At 37.2% G+C, this 12500-nt stretch overlaps 1 protein-coding gene across 10 annotated transcripts in view; it reads left to right on the top strand.

The window, feature by feature from the left end:
• The window catches only part of EBF3 (early B cell factor 3), a 143627-nt gene that overhangs the window by 100404 nt on the left and 30723 nt on the right, over positions 1–12500 (top strand). For all 10 annotated transcript variants that reach the window (XM_014520934.2, XM_025206710.1, XM_014520933.2 and 7 more), the window contains exon 10: positions 288–414. In XM_014520934.2, coding sequence (XP_014376420.1) covers positions 288–414 — 127 coding nt within the window. The remainder of the gene's footprint in view (positions 1–287; positions 415–12500) is intronic.

The following is a 12500-nucleotide window of genomic DNA, read 5'->3' as shown; positions in this document are numbered from 1 at the left end:
ATTAGTGTTAAAAATTACTAGAAGCAAGCGTAAGGAGACATATGGAGGCAATTTTCATATAAATGATGCCCTGTGGCCTTTCCTGCAAACTAAAACCTAAGATCATTTGCAGATATTTTTCTTAAAAAACACTATAGAGCCCTGATCTTGAATGTGACAGCAAGAAGGTAGAATTTTGAGATGATGGTCCAATTTAAACTCATTTTAGTAATTATATCCAACTGGCAAGCATCCGTCTTATCTCTGCCATCTTGATTTAAAGTTTGTTTACTGTATGATTTTTATAGCTGATAACACCGCATGCCATCAGAGTTCAAACTCCACCACGGCACATTCCTGGAGTAGTTGAAGTAACTCTCTCCTACAAATCCAAGCAGTTCTGTAAAGGTGCTCCTGGACGATTTGTCTACACTGGTAAGTATAAGATTCCTTTTGTTACTTCAGAGTGATATCTCCCACCTCTCAGTGATACAGATCGTTCAAAGTTTCTGTGACTGTAATAGTGGTAAATGCATGGATCTGTCAGCATTTAGAGAGTGGTTAACTAGTAATAGGTGAAACTCAAAATAGCTCAAAGGCTCAGTTCAGAGAGGCACACAGAAGCTCAGATGCTTATCCAAACCTCTTGAGTCTTTAAAAGTGGTTTCAAAATCTCATGAGATCAGGTGCTCTCACAAGATGCTTGATACTTCCTGTTTCCAGTGGAGCCAGAAATATATATAAAAATGGCATGTTCCTTTCTAGTCCAGCCTGAAAAAGGAAGTGAAATAGTATTCTACAGTGAAAAATGTAGTTTGTTTTTTTTTTAAAAAAAGCTATCCAAACTTCTTGAATCTTGCTAAAGGTTTGGTGAAGTTTGGGTACTGTTTCAGGTAATTTTTTTGGTATCCAGTTGCTTATCCTTCATAATAATTTGTCTATAAAAATTATTTCGGAGCTGAAAGTTGGGATATAAGGTCACAGCCAAATTCCTTGTAAACGTGTTTGATTTTTAAGTTTGGAGAGCACAAGAAAAAATGGAAGTTTTATGGCTTCAAATATTTCAGAACTCAAAAAAACCCCATTTATTCCAAATGAAATATTGCTGGGGTTTTACTCTAAAATGTGTACTTTGTTCTTTTGGCTTTTATTAAAAAAAAAAAGAGTCGAAGACACCACAAGAAAAAAAACTGATGTGCTCTCTAATGGCAGTGTAATGGTACTTTTTTTTTTTGGATAATGATTGGCTGTGGTAGGTCCAAAACATCTATTCTTACTAAAACAAAAACTCATGTATGTACTATACTTTTGTCTGTTGAGTCAAAAAATGTTTTTAAATCAAAGAGCAGATCAAAGAATTCTTAACCGTTTACTTGATAAGTTGACCGACTGTAGTGACTCTGAGACAGATTTTAAAGTTGATTGGGTAGATAATACACTTTTTTCCCCCCAGAAAATATTGTTTATTAGTATCTTCCTAATAGATTGTAATGGTATCTATTAATAACTAGCTAGAAATTGTGTAAAACATACTTTTAAAGGTATGGTCAGAGTACTGGATCTGTTAAAGAGTTCACATTCAAGCCTGTTCCCACTGAAGACTGTATAGGACTTTTGCCATTAACTTCTGCAATTAAGGACTGAGCTCTTAATATGAATAAATGCTCATGAAAGGTGCTGGATTGATAGCCTTGGAGACAGAAGTCCTCTATCTATGCATAAAAGAGGCACAATTTTACAAGTTTCTCCACCAATTTCCTTAAGTTATGACCTGGAAGGATGCATTTTCATGGGTGAGAGGATATTTAAATATTCGTGCCTGTTCAGTTCTTGGCCTTTGTGCTGAAATAGTCAAGGAGAGTGTCAAATGTGGTAGTCCGAATTGTAGTGACAAGTACTCTCCAATGCTGACTTTATTTTTCATAAGTGCTGAGTAGATGGCAACTACAAAACTGCCTTGTTTAAACTGGTTGTCCATTAGCAACTGACTGATCCAATCATGAATGCATACAGACACAAAAATCAACCCATGTAGAGATATACTAAAACACCATCAACTATATGTGACTTATAGACAGATTTGTTATATTAGTGACTATGTAGTATTAATATTGAAAACCTACTTCAGCTGCCTACTTCAACAAGGTATTGTGCAGTGGTCTTCAAACACTGACCATCATACTTGCTCCAGGAGTATCAGGGCCAACTGAATTATTCAAAGTACAAATGTAAAAGTTCTGATTCTGCAGTTGTTTTAAATTGGTTTCACTGCATGCATGACAGCTATGTCAGTTTGCTCCAGAAGAGCACTTGGTCGTATATATGTTCTTAATTCAGACTTTTTATATTAAAGGATTTTAATTAATTCTATAAGTTGTTACTTTATGCACTCTTCCACAGTTTAAATTTATTTTTTAAATATCCATGCAAAAATATAAGAAGTTCTAAGTAAGATCCATTTGATGGTTTCTTTTTTCTGTTCTTCCATTTCTTCTTCCCCAGTATTCATAGGGAAATTTTAAATCAATATGTCCATATGAATCATCAAAGTTAAAAAAATATTCTGTTGCTGCAGTTAATTCGTTGAAGACACAAAATAAAAACATATATTAACATATTTCTATTCAAAAAAGTTTTACGGGATACAGAAGCTTGTAGGCAAGCAGAAAGTAAAAGAAAAAGTAGGGTCAGAGCCTGTCTGACCTGGAAACTTATGTCTGATTTGCTTTGCCCCTAAATTGATAGGGACAATGAGATAATCATTGGAAATTATGCTCACCATTGAAAACTGAGCCAAGCCTCACTGTATTTCACAATATGAAAATTATGTAGTCCTATAGTCAGGAGGGGCTGAATCCCCAGGGCATCTGTTTCCCATCAGTGTCCCACCATGCTTGCAGTCTGGCTTGGCACTCTAACATTTAACCTTCTCAGCATGAGGTGGACCATGGGGCAACTAGGCTGCAGAATAATGAAACAAGAGTGTAGTGTGGTATACAAAGCCTTTGGAAGGTATAGAGCTTGAGACATTAAATGATCTGCGTACAGTGATATGAAAGTTCCAGATTTTTCAAAAACGGACCCTATTAGTCACACACAGTAAGGATATTGTGCTGTTTCTCAGCAGGCTAAGGGAAGGCCTATCCCCATCTATCCATGCCTTTTTGCCCGCTGCTTTCAAGTATTATAAAGATACAATTACCTTGGGAGATTGTGGCAGTTCAGTTGATTAGCACGGTGAATTAAAAGAATGAGTCACAAATGACATGTCCAGCTCTTCTCTACTAGTCCTCTGTATTCCCAGTATACCTCACCCCTGTTGTAAGAAGGTCAAAAATTAGAGAGAGATAACAATTTTCAAGCAGCTAGCACTTAGGAGCAGAATTAACAATCATTCTGTATGTAATTGCCAGTTAATAGTAAATTGCCTTCTAGACTGTAAAATGCAATATAAACTGGTGGGCACCTAAAATTAAATTAATGAGATATTTGCTGCATTTAAAACTGAATAGTGCAAATTAATAACTGAGAGCAATACTTGTTTTAATATTTATCCAATAGTGTATCATTTGCTTGTTTAATAATAATTAAAATAGTCCTTACCTGAAAAATTCTCTGCACTGTTAAACCAAATGGTTTTGTACAGGTTGTACATTGTACTAGTTGAAGTCTTCCAGGTTCTTAAAATGAAATATCAGAAATTATTTGTAATTAAAATATCAGCATTGCAATGTTATTTGATTAAAGCAAATTGTGATTTGTACGCTTCTAAATGAATTTATGCCACAGATAAAATTGTACTTTTATACACTTGTCTAAAGTTGTGAAGAATTATTTAGTTAATATTCTTTAAGAAAACAGGCATGTGTTGCCACTGTATTGGTGCCAGTGTACTGCTGTTTCTTAAAGTGTACATTTTTTACATAATTTCCTACTAAATAAAATAAACTCTAGCCAATTTATATTTATATTAGAACTTTAAGCGAAACATTTCAGCATTCCATGACTGTATCTTATTTAGAATTTTTAATGTTGATCTCTTCCACCCAACAGTTTTTGTGATCCACCTTTGTGTTATTCAATTAAAGAAATCACCAGATTAGTAGGAGTCAACATATCATTTGCAGTAGGCTGAACCTAGTTGCTCAACAAGGTATTGGCATTAAGTAGTAAACATGTCCAAAATGGACACAGAAAAATCTTGAATGTTGAATACATGGAACCATTCCCAGGTCTGCAATGCATTTACTAGATGTGAACATAAAAATGATTATTTCTGCACAAAGACTTGCATTCAATTTCAGGCTTATGAAATCATTACTCAACTAGCAATCGCTCACAGTTTGTGTTCCTTCTGATAGAGTATTTATGTTAAAAAAGTTAGATTGTGCTTTAATGCTGGCACAATATCAAGGGGAAAAATTTTTCAGTCACTATTTTTTTCCTGGGTCTTTTAGTTTGACTATTTTTCCTTCTGTATCTGAACCTCTCTTTTGACTAGTTTCCCTCATTTAACCCCCACCCCTCTTCACCCTCTGAAAAGATCTCATGTTTCTGAAGTATTTTAAAGATCTTTTGTGTGCATTCAAATGCAATTCTGTCAATGGCACTGTTACACTGTTTAGAGTCAATAGCTCCCTTCCATCACAGCCAACACAAACTAGCTGTCTCATAGGTCAGTGCTCTTTAAACAAATTACTTGTATCCACAGAGCAAATGATTGTTAATTGCCTCCCACAAATCATACTATTTTTACTATGCTAAACTAAATGCTAATGCCTTAGTTAAATTTAAACCACTTGATTGTTTCTTGTACATATTCATTTACAATTTTAAACCATGAAATCTGGTCATTGTGAAAAAATGATACTAAAACATAGGTAATGGATACTGTACTTTATTGGAAAGCTTCTAAAATAAACTTATGGCTACATAAGTTTTAATTCTGACATATTTAGCAACTCTAATCTATATACGCTGTATTTGCCACTTTAAATACTGTTGTCCTAAACCAACCTACAGTTGCTGGTTTCACAGTATTGGTTATTTATTGATCACACCTTGCGGCTAATACTGGTTGTCAAAAGGCTCAAGAAAATCAAAGATATCCACGTCTTTCTATCAGGCTGGTTCTTTCTAATAAGTCCTTCAAAGTTGATTAATTTTCAAAATAGCTAAAATAAAAACAGGAAAAAAAGACAGAAATATGACAGAAAAGCATAAAGACAGAAACCTGTAATACCTAATGTGTTAAAACAGCTTCAGTAGGCTGTATAAAAACATATTTTCTTAAAAATATTTTAATTAAAACAAGCATGGAAATAGTTTGATTAGGATTGTCTTTTGCTGCAACGAAAGTTTTTCACTATCAAGTAGTTTCTTAATTTGGAGATTAGTGCTAAACATGGGGAAAAAAACTGATTCAATAATGTATCAAGCCAGTAGTACATTAGCTAATGCATATTATATAATGGCTCTTTTTAAAACAGTAGCAACTTCAGGTTTATCAGGGTCATTGTTGTCCCCTTTCTTTTCTGTCTCAAAGGAGACCAGAAGAATGAGACATACCATTTGTGCTATTGCACAAGTAGACTATTTGTCCTAATCAGTGACACCCATTTACTAGAATTGCTTAAAATGAACTATACCTCATACAGAAATCGCACATTTAGAGTGTTCCATTCATCATCTGAAAATTGAGGGCCAGTAAACTTTTCTGTTCCTCCAGCGGGATCATAGACATGCATCAAAATGTTAAAAAATGATTGGTGAGAGAGAACTGTCACCCATTTATCAAGGAAAAGGAACATTATTTGCTAATTTCCCAACCAAGGCAGTGACAGGGTGCTTCGTCTTTAGACCCATGGTGACCAACATGGCCTTTTTGTTATTAGTACAAGTCAAGCGCTTTTTGGCTGTTGCTAACAAGACACATTTGTCTATCATCAGAGAGTGCTTTATTTTTTTTCAAGTGGCTGTGACCAAAGTCTGCTCTCTGTATCATGATTGGCTGTACTTCTCCAGGTTGTGGTAACACTGAGTAACAGAAAAACTGATAAATCACAAAGTTTTCATGTCAAGGTGAACGTATTGACTCTGCTGTACCAAAACTGACAAAATGTAGTGGTGAAGAGATGGTAATTCATCTTCAAAAAGGACAAAAGGGTCATCTTGGTTTCACTTAATAATTGCTGAAATTTGAGCACTGAATAAGACCTTTACCTTGTTTTGTCTGAGAAAGGAAAAAATTTTTTTACTCCTTTTCTCACTTGTTTTCTATGTATTAAAAATATTATATAATTGAAATGTAACATAAGTTTACTGGGTTACAGACACTGTCACTTTCTATTTTTGCTTTTAATTTTATATAATTATTATTTTGAGGTTTAGATTACAAGACCCAGTCAATGTAAACATTTCCCAAAAGTGTAAATTGAAGAGACATTAAGGGGGAAAAGGCTAACAGTTCTTTATTGAGAATTTACATCTGAATCCATGCAGACCTCCAAAGCAAGATATTTTCCTAGGGTTTCCTAGGAGAATAGCCAGCAAAACTTCTGTTTCTAGCTAATTACATTCTATACCAGTACTCCTCTTAAAGTGATCTGGAGCCTGATCCAAATGCCACTGAAGTCAAAGGAAGCATTTTCAATTACTTGAATGGGTTTGCGAGCAGGACATAGGGTGGTAAAATAGAAAATAAACAGAAATTAAAAAAGACAGCAGCCTAAGTAATACTGAGTTTATTGTGTTATTGTGATTATTTTGCACTTCCTTATTTTAATGGTGCTGCTCTAATTAAGAGCTTGTCAGTATTTTGATTTTAAATCCTTGGGGTTTTTTTTAAAGGTAACTTCTTTAGAATTAACAAATTATTGTAGGCAAAGACAAGACTGATTTCTATAAAAATTGGCTTAAAATACCTTTATAAGGTTAAAAACATGTATGCAAAGTAAAAAAACAACAAACCCCCCACAGGTCTGTCGAAGTCAGTTTTCAAAAAGCAAACAGGTTGTTTCAAATATATTTTTGCGTCCCAGGCACTGTTTTGATTGAAACATTTCTGAGTCCTTTGTTCTATTGTGTTGATTTTTCTTATTTGTGGTATGCATTTTAAAATACCTCTATTAAGCATATGGAATAAATATATGTGCACAGGAGTTTTTAGTAAACATAAATATTGTGCATAAACAGAACAGCATTTGAAACTACTTGACATAATGGACAGTTGTCTGTCTGTCTGGAAGGGTCCTCATATTAATAATTCACAGTCTGAGTGTCTTAAATGAACATTGTCAAGGTTGACACTATATTTAGAGTTCCATGTTACATATCCTTTGTTACAGTTCTCAACCTTGAAAATAAGTAGCATTTTTATAATTATGATCATTGAACCAGAAGCAAAACAACAAACTCCATGGTCCTTCTGGCTTTGTATTTGTGAACTGACTTGTGGATATATAAGCATTTGGACGCTTGTACCTTTGGAGCTGTTTCGAAAGGGGAGATGGGACTCTTACTCCAAGCAGTGCAGCAGCAGTTATGTTCTAAAAGTTATTAGTGAAACCATACCAGTTGTAGCTTAACAGCTTCAAGTTTAACACTACTTGACCCAGGGTTAAAGTTGGAGTGGTTTTGCTACATCTCTGTTGTTCCTGGCCTGTCCACATGCAAATGTTAGAACATACCAGCTTCCCATCAACAGCTCCCCTTTGGAAATGGCTCCATGTGTATGTGTGTCCATACTCTAACTGATGAGTATCCTACACTTCAGCATTCTAGACCTTATGAGGTCTCGTGTTTCAGGCCCCATCTATATCTAAACAGATGAGGTTTAGAACGGGGCCTGAAACACGAGACCTCATAAGGAAACGTATGCTCATATTTTCAGTCCATGCTTCCTGGTTTGTTTGTTCCTGATGCAGTTCCTAGGATTTTAAGTCATGTTGCCCTAGGGCTAAACAGGGTCTCTTCAAAACCTCCCCTCATCAAGGGGAGGTATAATATAGAAAAAGAAGAAGAATGGGAGAAAATTATTTGTGTCCTGTGCTTTAAATTTAAAAGGCTACAATATTTACAGTATTTCCCATACTCAAGTAATCATTATCATCTGGTCATTAATGGCAAGATTGAAATATTTAAATGTAACCATAGCAATGATCATTAAATATGCCTTCATTCCTCCAGTTCCACCTTTGCTATGCCAAAAGCTTTAAGACTAGGGGCCCTTTATTGACACAAACTATTGACTTAGACCTTGATTCTTCTTAGAATTGGTCTTGTACCTTTCTTAATCAGGCACAGATCATAGGAAAGTCTTAGAGTAAGATTTTTTTTTCTTTGAATTAATATTAGAAAGGATAATCAAGATAAAAAAACTCTGTTAAACTCATGAGTGTAGCATTTAATAGTCTTTTGTACCTAAATATTACTCTATATATGCTCTTTAGTGTTGAATTTGGGTGTTCATTTACCTAGTATATTAAGTGCAGCAGGCATTGTGTTGACCCAGATTCTCAAAGATATGTAGGTTCCTAGCTCCCTAAGTTTCTACCTTGATTTCATCAGGAGTTCAAACCTAAATAGCGTAGGCATAATTTGACTATTTTAACCCCTCTGTTGGTATACACAATATTTAATATGATTATAGACAACATATGTGTGTGCGTGTGCTAAATGAGTATATCTTTACTCAGTATATATTATCAAAGAATTCAGAGATGAAAAAGGCACATCAGGTTATCTAGTCCATCTTCCTGCTCATATAGCTTTATATCATAGCTCCCTTGAAATTAGTGGTGTGCATAAAGATCCATGTGAGAAAACACCCTGTCCAGGGGAGCATGTGAAAGCACTGCACATCAGAAAAAGCACTGTGCTTCTCAGGGTGTTCTAGTACATTGAGCAGTCTGCTCTTTCAACTAGAGTCCAGGACAAACTGGCTCTGCTAGTGAGTTTGGAGGGGGAAACTGGAGGTGGGGTCTATAGCCATAGCCCCCTGTAGTCTCTACTCCCCACTGCATGGCTAGTCAGGAGTAGCCCTTGTTCTCAAGTTTCAATAGCCACAGTCATGGCATACCCTGATAGAGGAAAAGAGTCCTGATGTGTCCATATAGAGGTTACCGCAATATAGTTCTTAAAAGAAAGTTTTATTTAGATGTAAAGCCCATGGGGGGAGCAAACACCAAATAAGATCACAAATATAAAGCCTCACCAGCACAACTATTCAGTAAAATATATCTTAATTAGTAAAACACCTTAGAGTATTGAATACTTAAAATATAATGTTTTGCTGCTTTGATATAATATTAGTGGTTCTGTATCATATTAGTGAAATACTTTATCACATTAGCAATATGCCAAATGATGTTAGTAAAATATTCTGTCACATTAGTCACATACCACATTGTATGCCATGTTTTATTATGGTTACATATATATTAAAAATGGTGGCTCCCTGACATGACATGCACATTTATGATTTTTTTATCATACTAGTTATTCTCATAGTTTATTTTTTAATTATTCTTAGGGTCATACATTGTTTGGGGGAGAAGCCATATTTGGCTCTGACTAGAAAAGCTCTTTTAGATTCTTCATGTTGAGGGTTGACAAGCTCTGGCTCCTTATGGGTGGAATTCAAATAATTTCTAATGATTTGTTCGTTCTCTAGGAATCACTGTAAATTTCTGTTTCCTTCATTTAATTTACAAGGCAATGCATGCTCAGTAAAATAAAAAATGTAGTACAGTTAATGATATGGAAAAGCCAAACATGTAACTATTGTGCATACTTGAAGTAGATTCTAGCTTCTGTTCTCTATTTTGTACTACACCACCTAAATACATTCTTTTAAACTATCACTGCCTTTAAATGGGTGTAAGAATAACAGACTGCATTGTATAATATTCTCCCATCATGGTCTGGCTGAGTCTGGAAGGCCTATCAGGCTTGCATGGTTAAAAAAACAACAGTTTGATAGTCGGCAACACACAAGAGAGTGACTATGTTTCACACTCAGCCACCTCTGACTCCGTAGCTCAAATGAACAGGTACCAATTTACAGCTTGGTCAGTTGGGGCTAGCCTTTGGTGCAATCTGAAGCAGGACTCAAATTTACACTTCTGGAGCCATAGTGAGATTCCTTAACTGCTCTGCTATTGTACCCTTTCATATATACAAAAGCCTTATGTCCTGGAACATGCACCACAGAGGGGACACTTCCCCTTTATAAATCTTTTATTATTTAATCTTTACGGCTGCTTGCAGACATTAAAAAAAAGCAATGGTACTCTACTTTAAACTCTGCATGCCCCCACATGGAGCCCAGCACATGCCCAGAAGAGGCGTCATGTTAGTTGGACCTGGCTTGCCCAACTTCCATACAGTTTGGGTGATTTAGTGGGGCTTTTTTTGGTGCTTTTATCTAATAGCCCATTTTCTTAGCTTTAGATAAAACCACCAAAAAGACCTGCTGAAGTGCCCTATCTATACAGACGCTGCTGAGTCGGGTTGAAGTAACGCGCTGCTTGTTTTGGTAAAGCACATTTTTCTTTTTTCTTTTTTAATGTGTGCAAGCATCCTATATGAGCAGGGTGGTAAAAACAACCTACCCAAAACATTTCTCTCTCTCTACAGCAGTATGTACACCTGAGAGCTCCTTCACTATTCAGAGACTGCACAAGCTTTACTGGCAGATCATTTTAAATTTTTAATTTTAAAATAAGTCTCTATCCTTCATGATTGCTCTAAAAATTTTGAATTGTAAATGTCCAGTGTGTTTAAACTTTCGCAGGGATACCTTTTTGCAGCTGTAGAGAGACTGGGACAATAGTTCTTAGTAGTGTGAATTAAGTTCAGTGATGCCGTTTGAAGTGTCAGCATTGCTAACTATTTCACCACTATCAAATATGTGAATGGAGGTGTGGGGAGGAAGGTAAGACCACAGATTTTCAGAAAAAACTTGCTGTAAGACATCTCTTTTGAGTGCTTGCAAGAATACTGTCACTATTTTTTTTCACTCAGTCTGGCCCATGATGCTGAAAGGGCAAGGGTGAGGATCAGAGCCCCAGTGTGCCAGTCCCAAGAGCACAACAGGACATCCAGACTTCCAGTCAGACAACTCCCAGCAAGCTCTAGAATAGAGGGATACAAGTCTGTTCTAATGGTGGGTTTGGGTATGGGCTTTTTACCTGACTCTTAATCATCTGCTGCTCCTCCTTTGCCTGGAGGCTGTTTGTTGCCCAGGCAGAAACAACTGCTTGACTCACTCTTGTCACATTTTTCCCACTTTTGCATCCAGGAGGGCTAGAAACTTTAATGAAAGTTGAGATTTTTGATATTCATGACATGGGGATGAGAGGTGTCAATTTTTGCCTGTGCTTTAATTATGCCTGCTCAGTGGAACAACTGAACACTGACTAAGAAACAGCCAGGCCTGAGAAGCCCAGCTGAGCCCATATTATACTTTGTGCTTTGAGCAGTGTCTTGGGTGGTAAAAGTTTGGTTTATGAATGCTCGTAGCATTCCACCTCCTCTTTTTCCTCACTTCACACCCTGGGTATACACCCTCCCTAAAGACTTACAATCTTATTCCATATAATGGGGCTGCATCAGTACAGCTGTCTATCAAAACTGTTACCCCCAGGAAGGTATCAGGATTTGTCTCAAGAAACAGAGTGCCTGATTTTCAGCAATAACTGAGCATTTAACAAACCCAAGTGAAGTTAGTGGGAAGCAAATATGCTTAGTATCTCTGATTATCAAGTTCTTAAAGCCTTATTTTGTAATAAACCAGAATTGGTCAGAATTTTTTTCTTACCAATTTCTCCTTTATTCCTTTCCTTTTCAGAGTAAGAAGTGTTTTGACAGAAATGTTCTAACCCAGGGGTGGGCAAAATATGGCCCGTGGGCTAGATCTGGCCCGCCAGGCCATTCTATCTGGCCTGCAGGGCTCTTAAAAAATTGTAAAAATTAATATTTATCTGCTCCTGGTTGCCTGTCAAAGATGACAGGAGCCAGCAGCAGCAGGACCCAGGGGAAGCTGGCAGCAGGACCCAGAAGCAGCAGTAAAAGCCCCTGCCTTAGCAGAAGCTTCTGGCCTGGGAGCCTGGGGCTGCTCCCCACCTCCCTCCACCAGAGAGGGAAATTCAGGTAAGAATGGGCGTAGGGAGGGGAAGATTGCTTGTGCAGCAAGAGCCAACTGGGCCCAGCTGGCACCACGTGGTTCCCAGCTGGCAACCATGTGGTGCTCCTGCTGTGTCATGAGGTCCCAGCCCTGGAGCTGGAACCGTGTGGTGCCGGAGCTGCAGGTGGGGAGTGGCAGAGGCGGAACGGGAGGAAAGGAAAGTGGAAGGGGAAAGACAGTGGGGGCAGGCGCGGGGGGGAAGTGGCAGCAGGAGAGAGTGCAAGGCCTTGGGCCGTGGGGGTCAGGGCCAGCAGGAGCAGGAGCAAGCTGGGAGCTGTGGGGCCAGGCTGGCTCCTGCTGCATTCTGTTATTCCAGCATTGCAGGCAGGGATAT

Source organism: Alligator sinensis, unplaced genomic scaffold, assembly GCF_000455745.1.
Source record: "Alligator sinensis unplaced genomic scaffold, ASM45574v1 scaffold1055_1, whole genome shotgun sequence".
Taxonomy (NCBI): Eukaryota; Metazoa; Chordata; order Crocodylia; family Alligatoridae; genus Alligator; species Alligator sinensis.
This window is presented reverse-complemented; position numbering and strand designations above follow the sequence as displayed.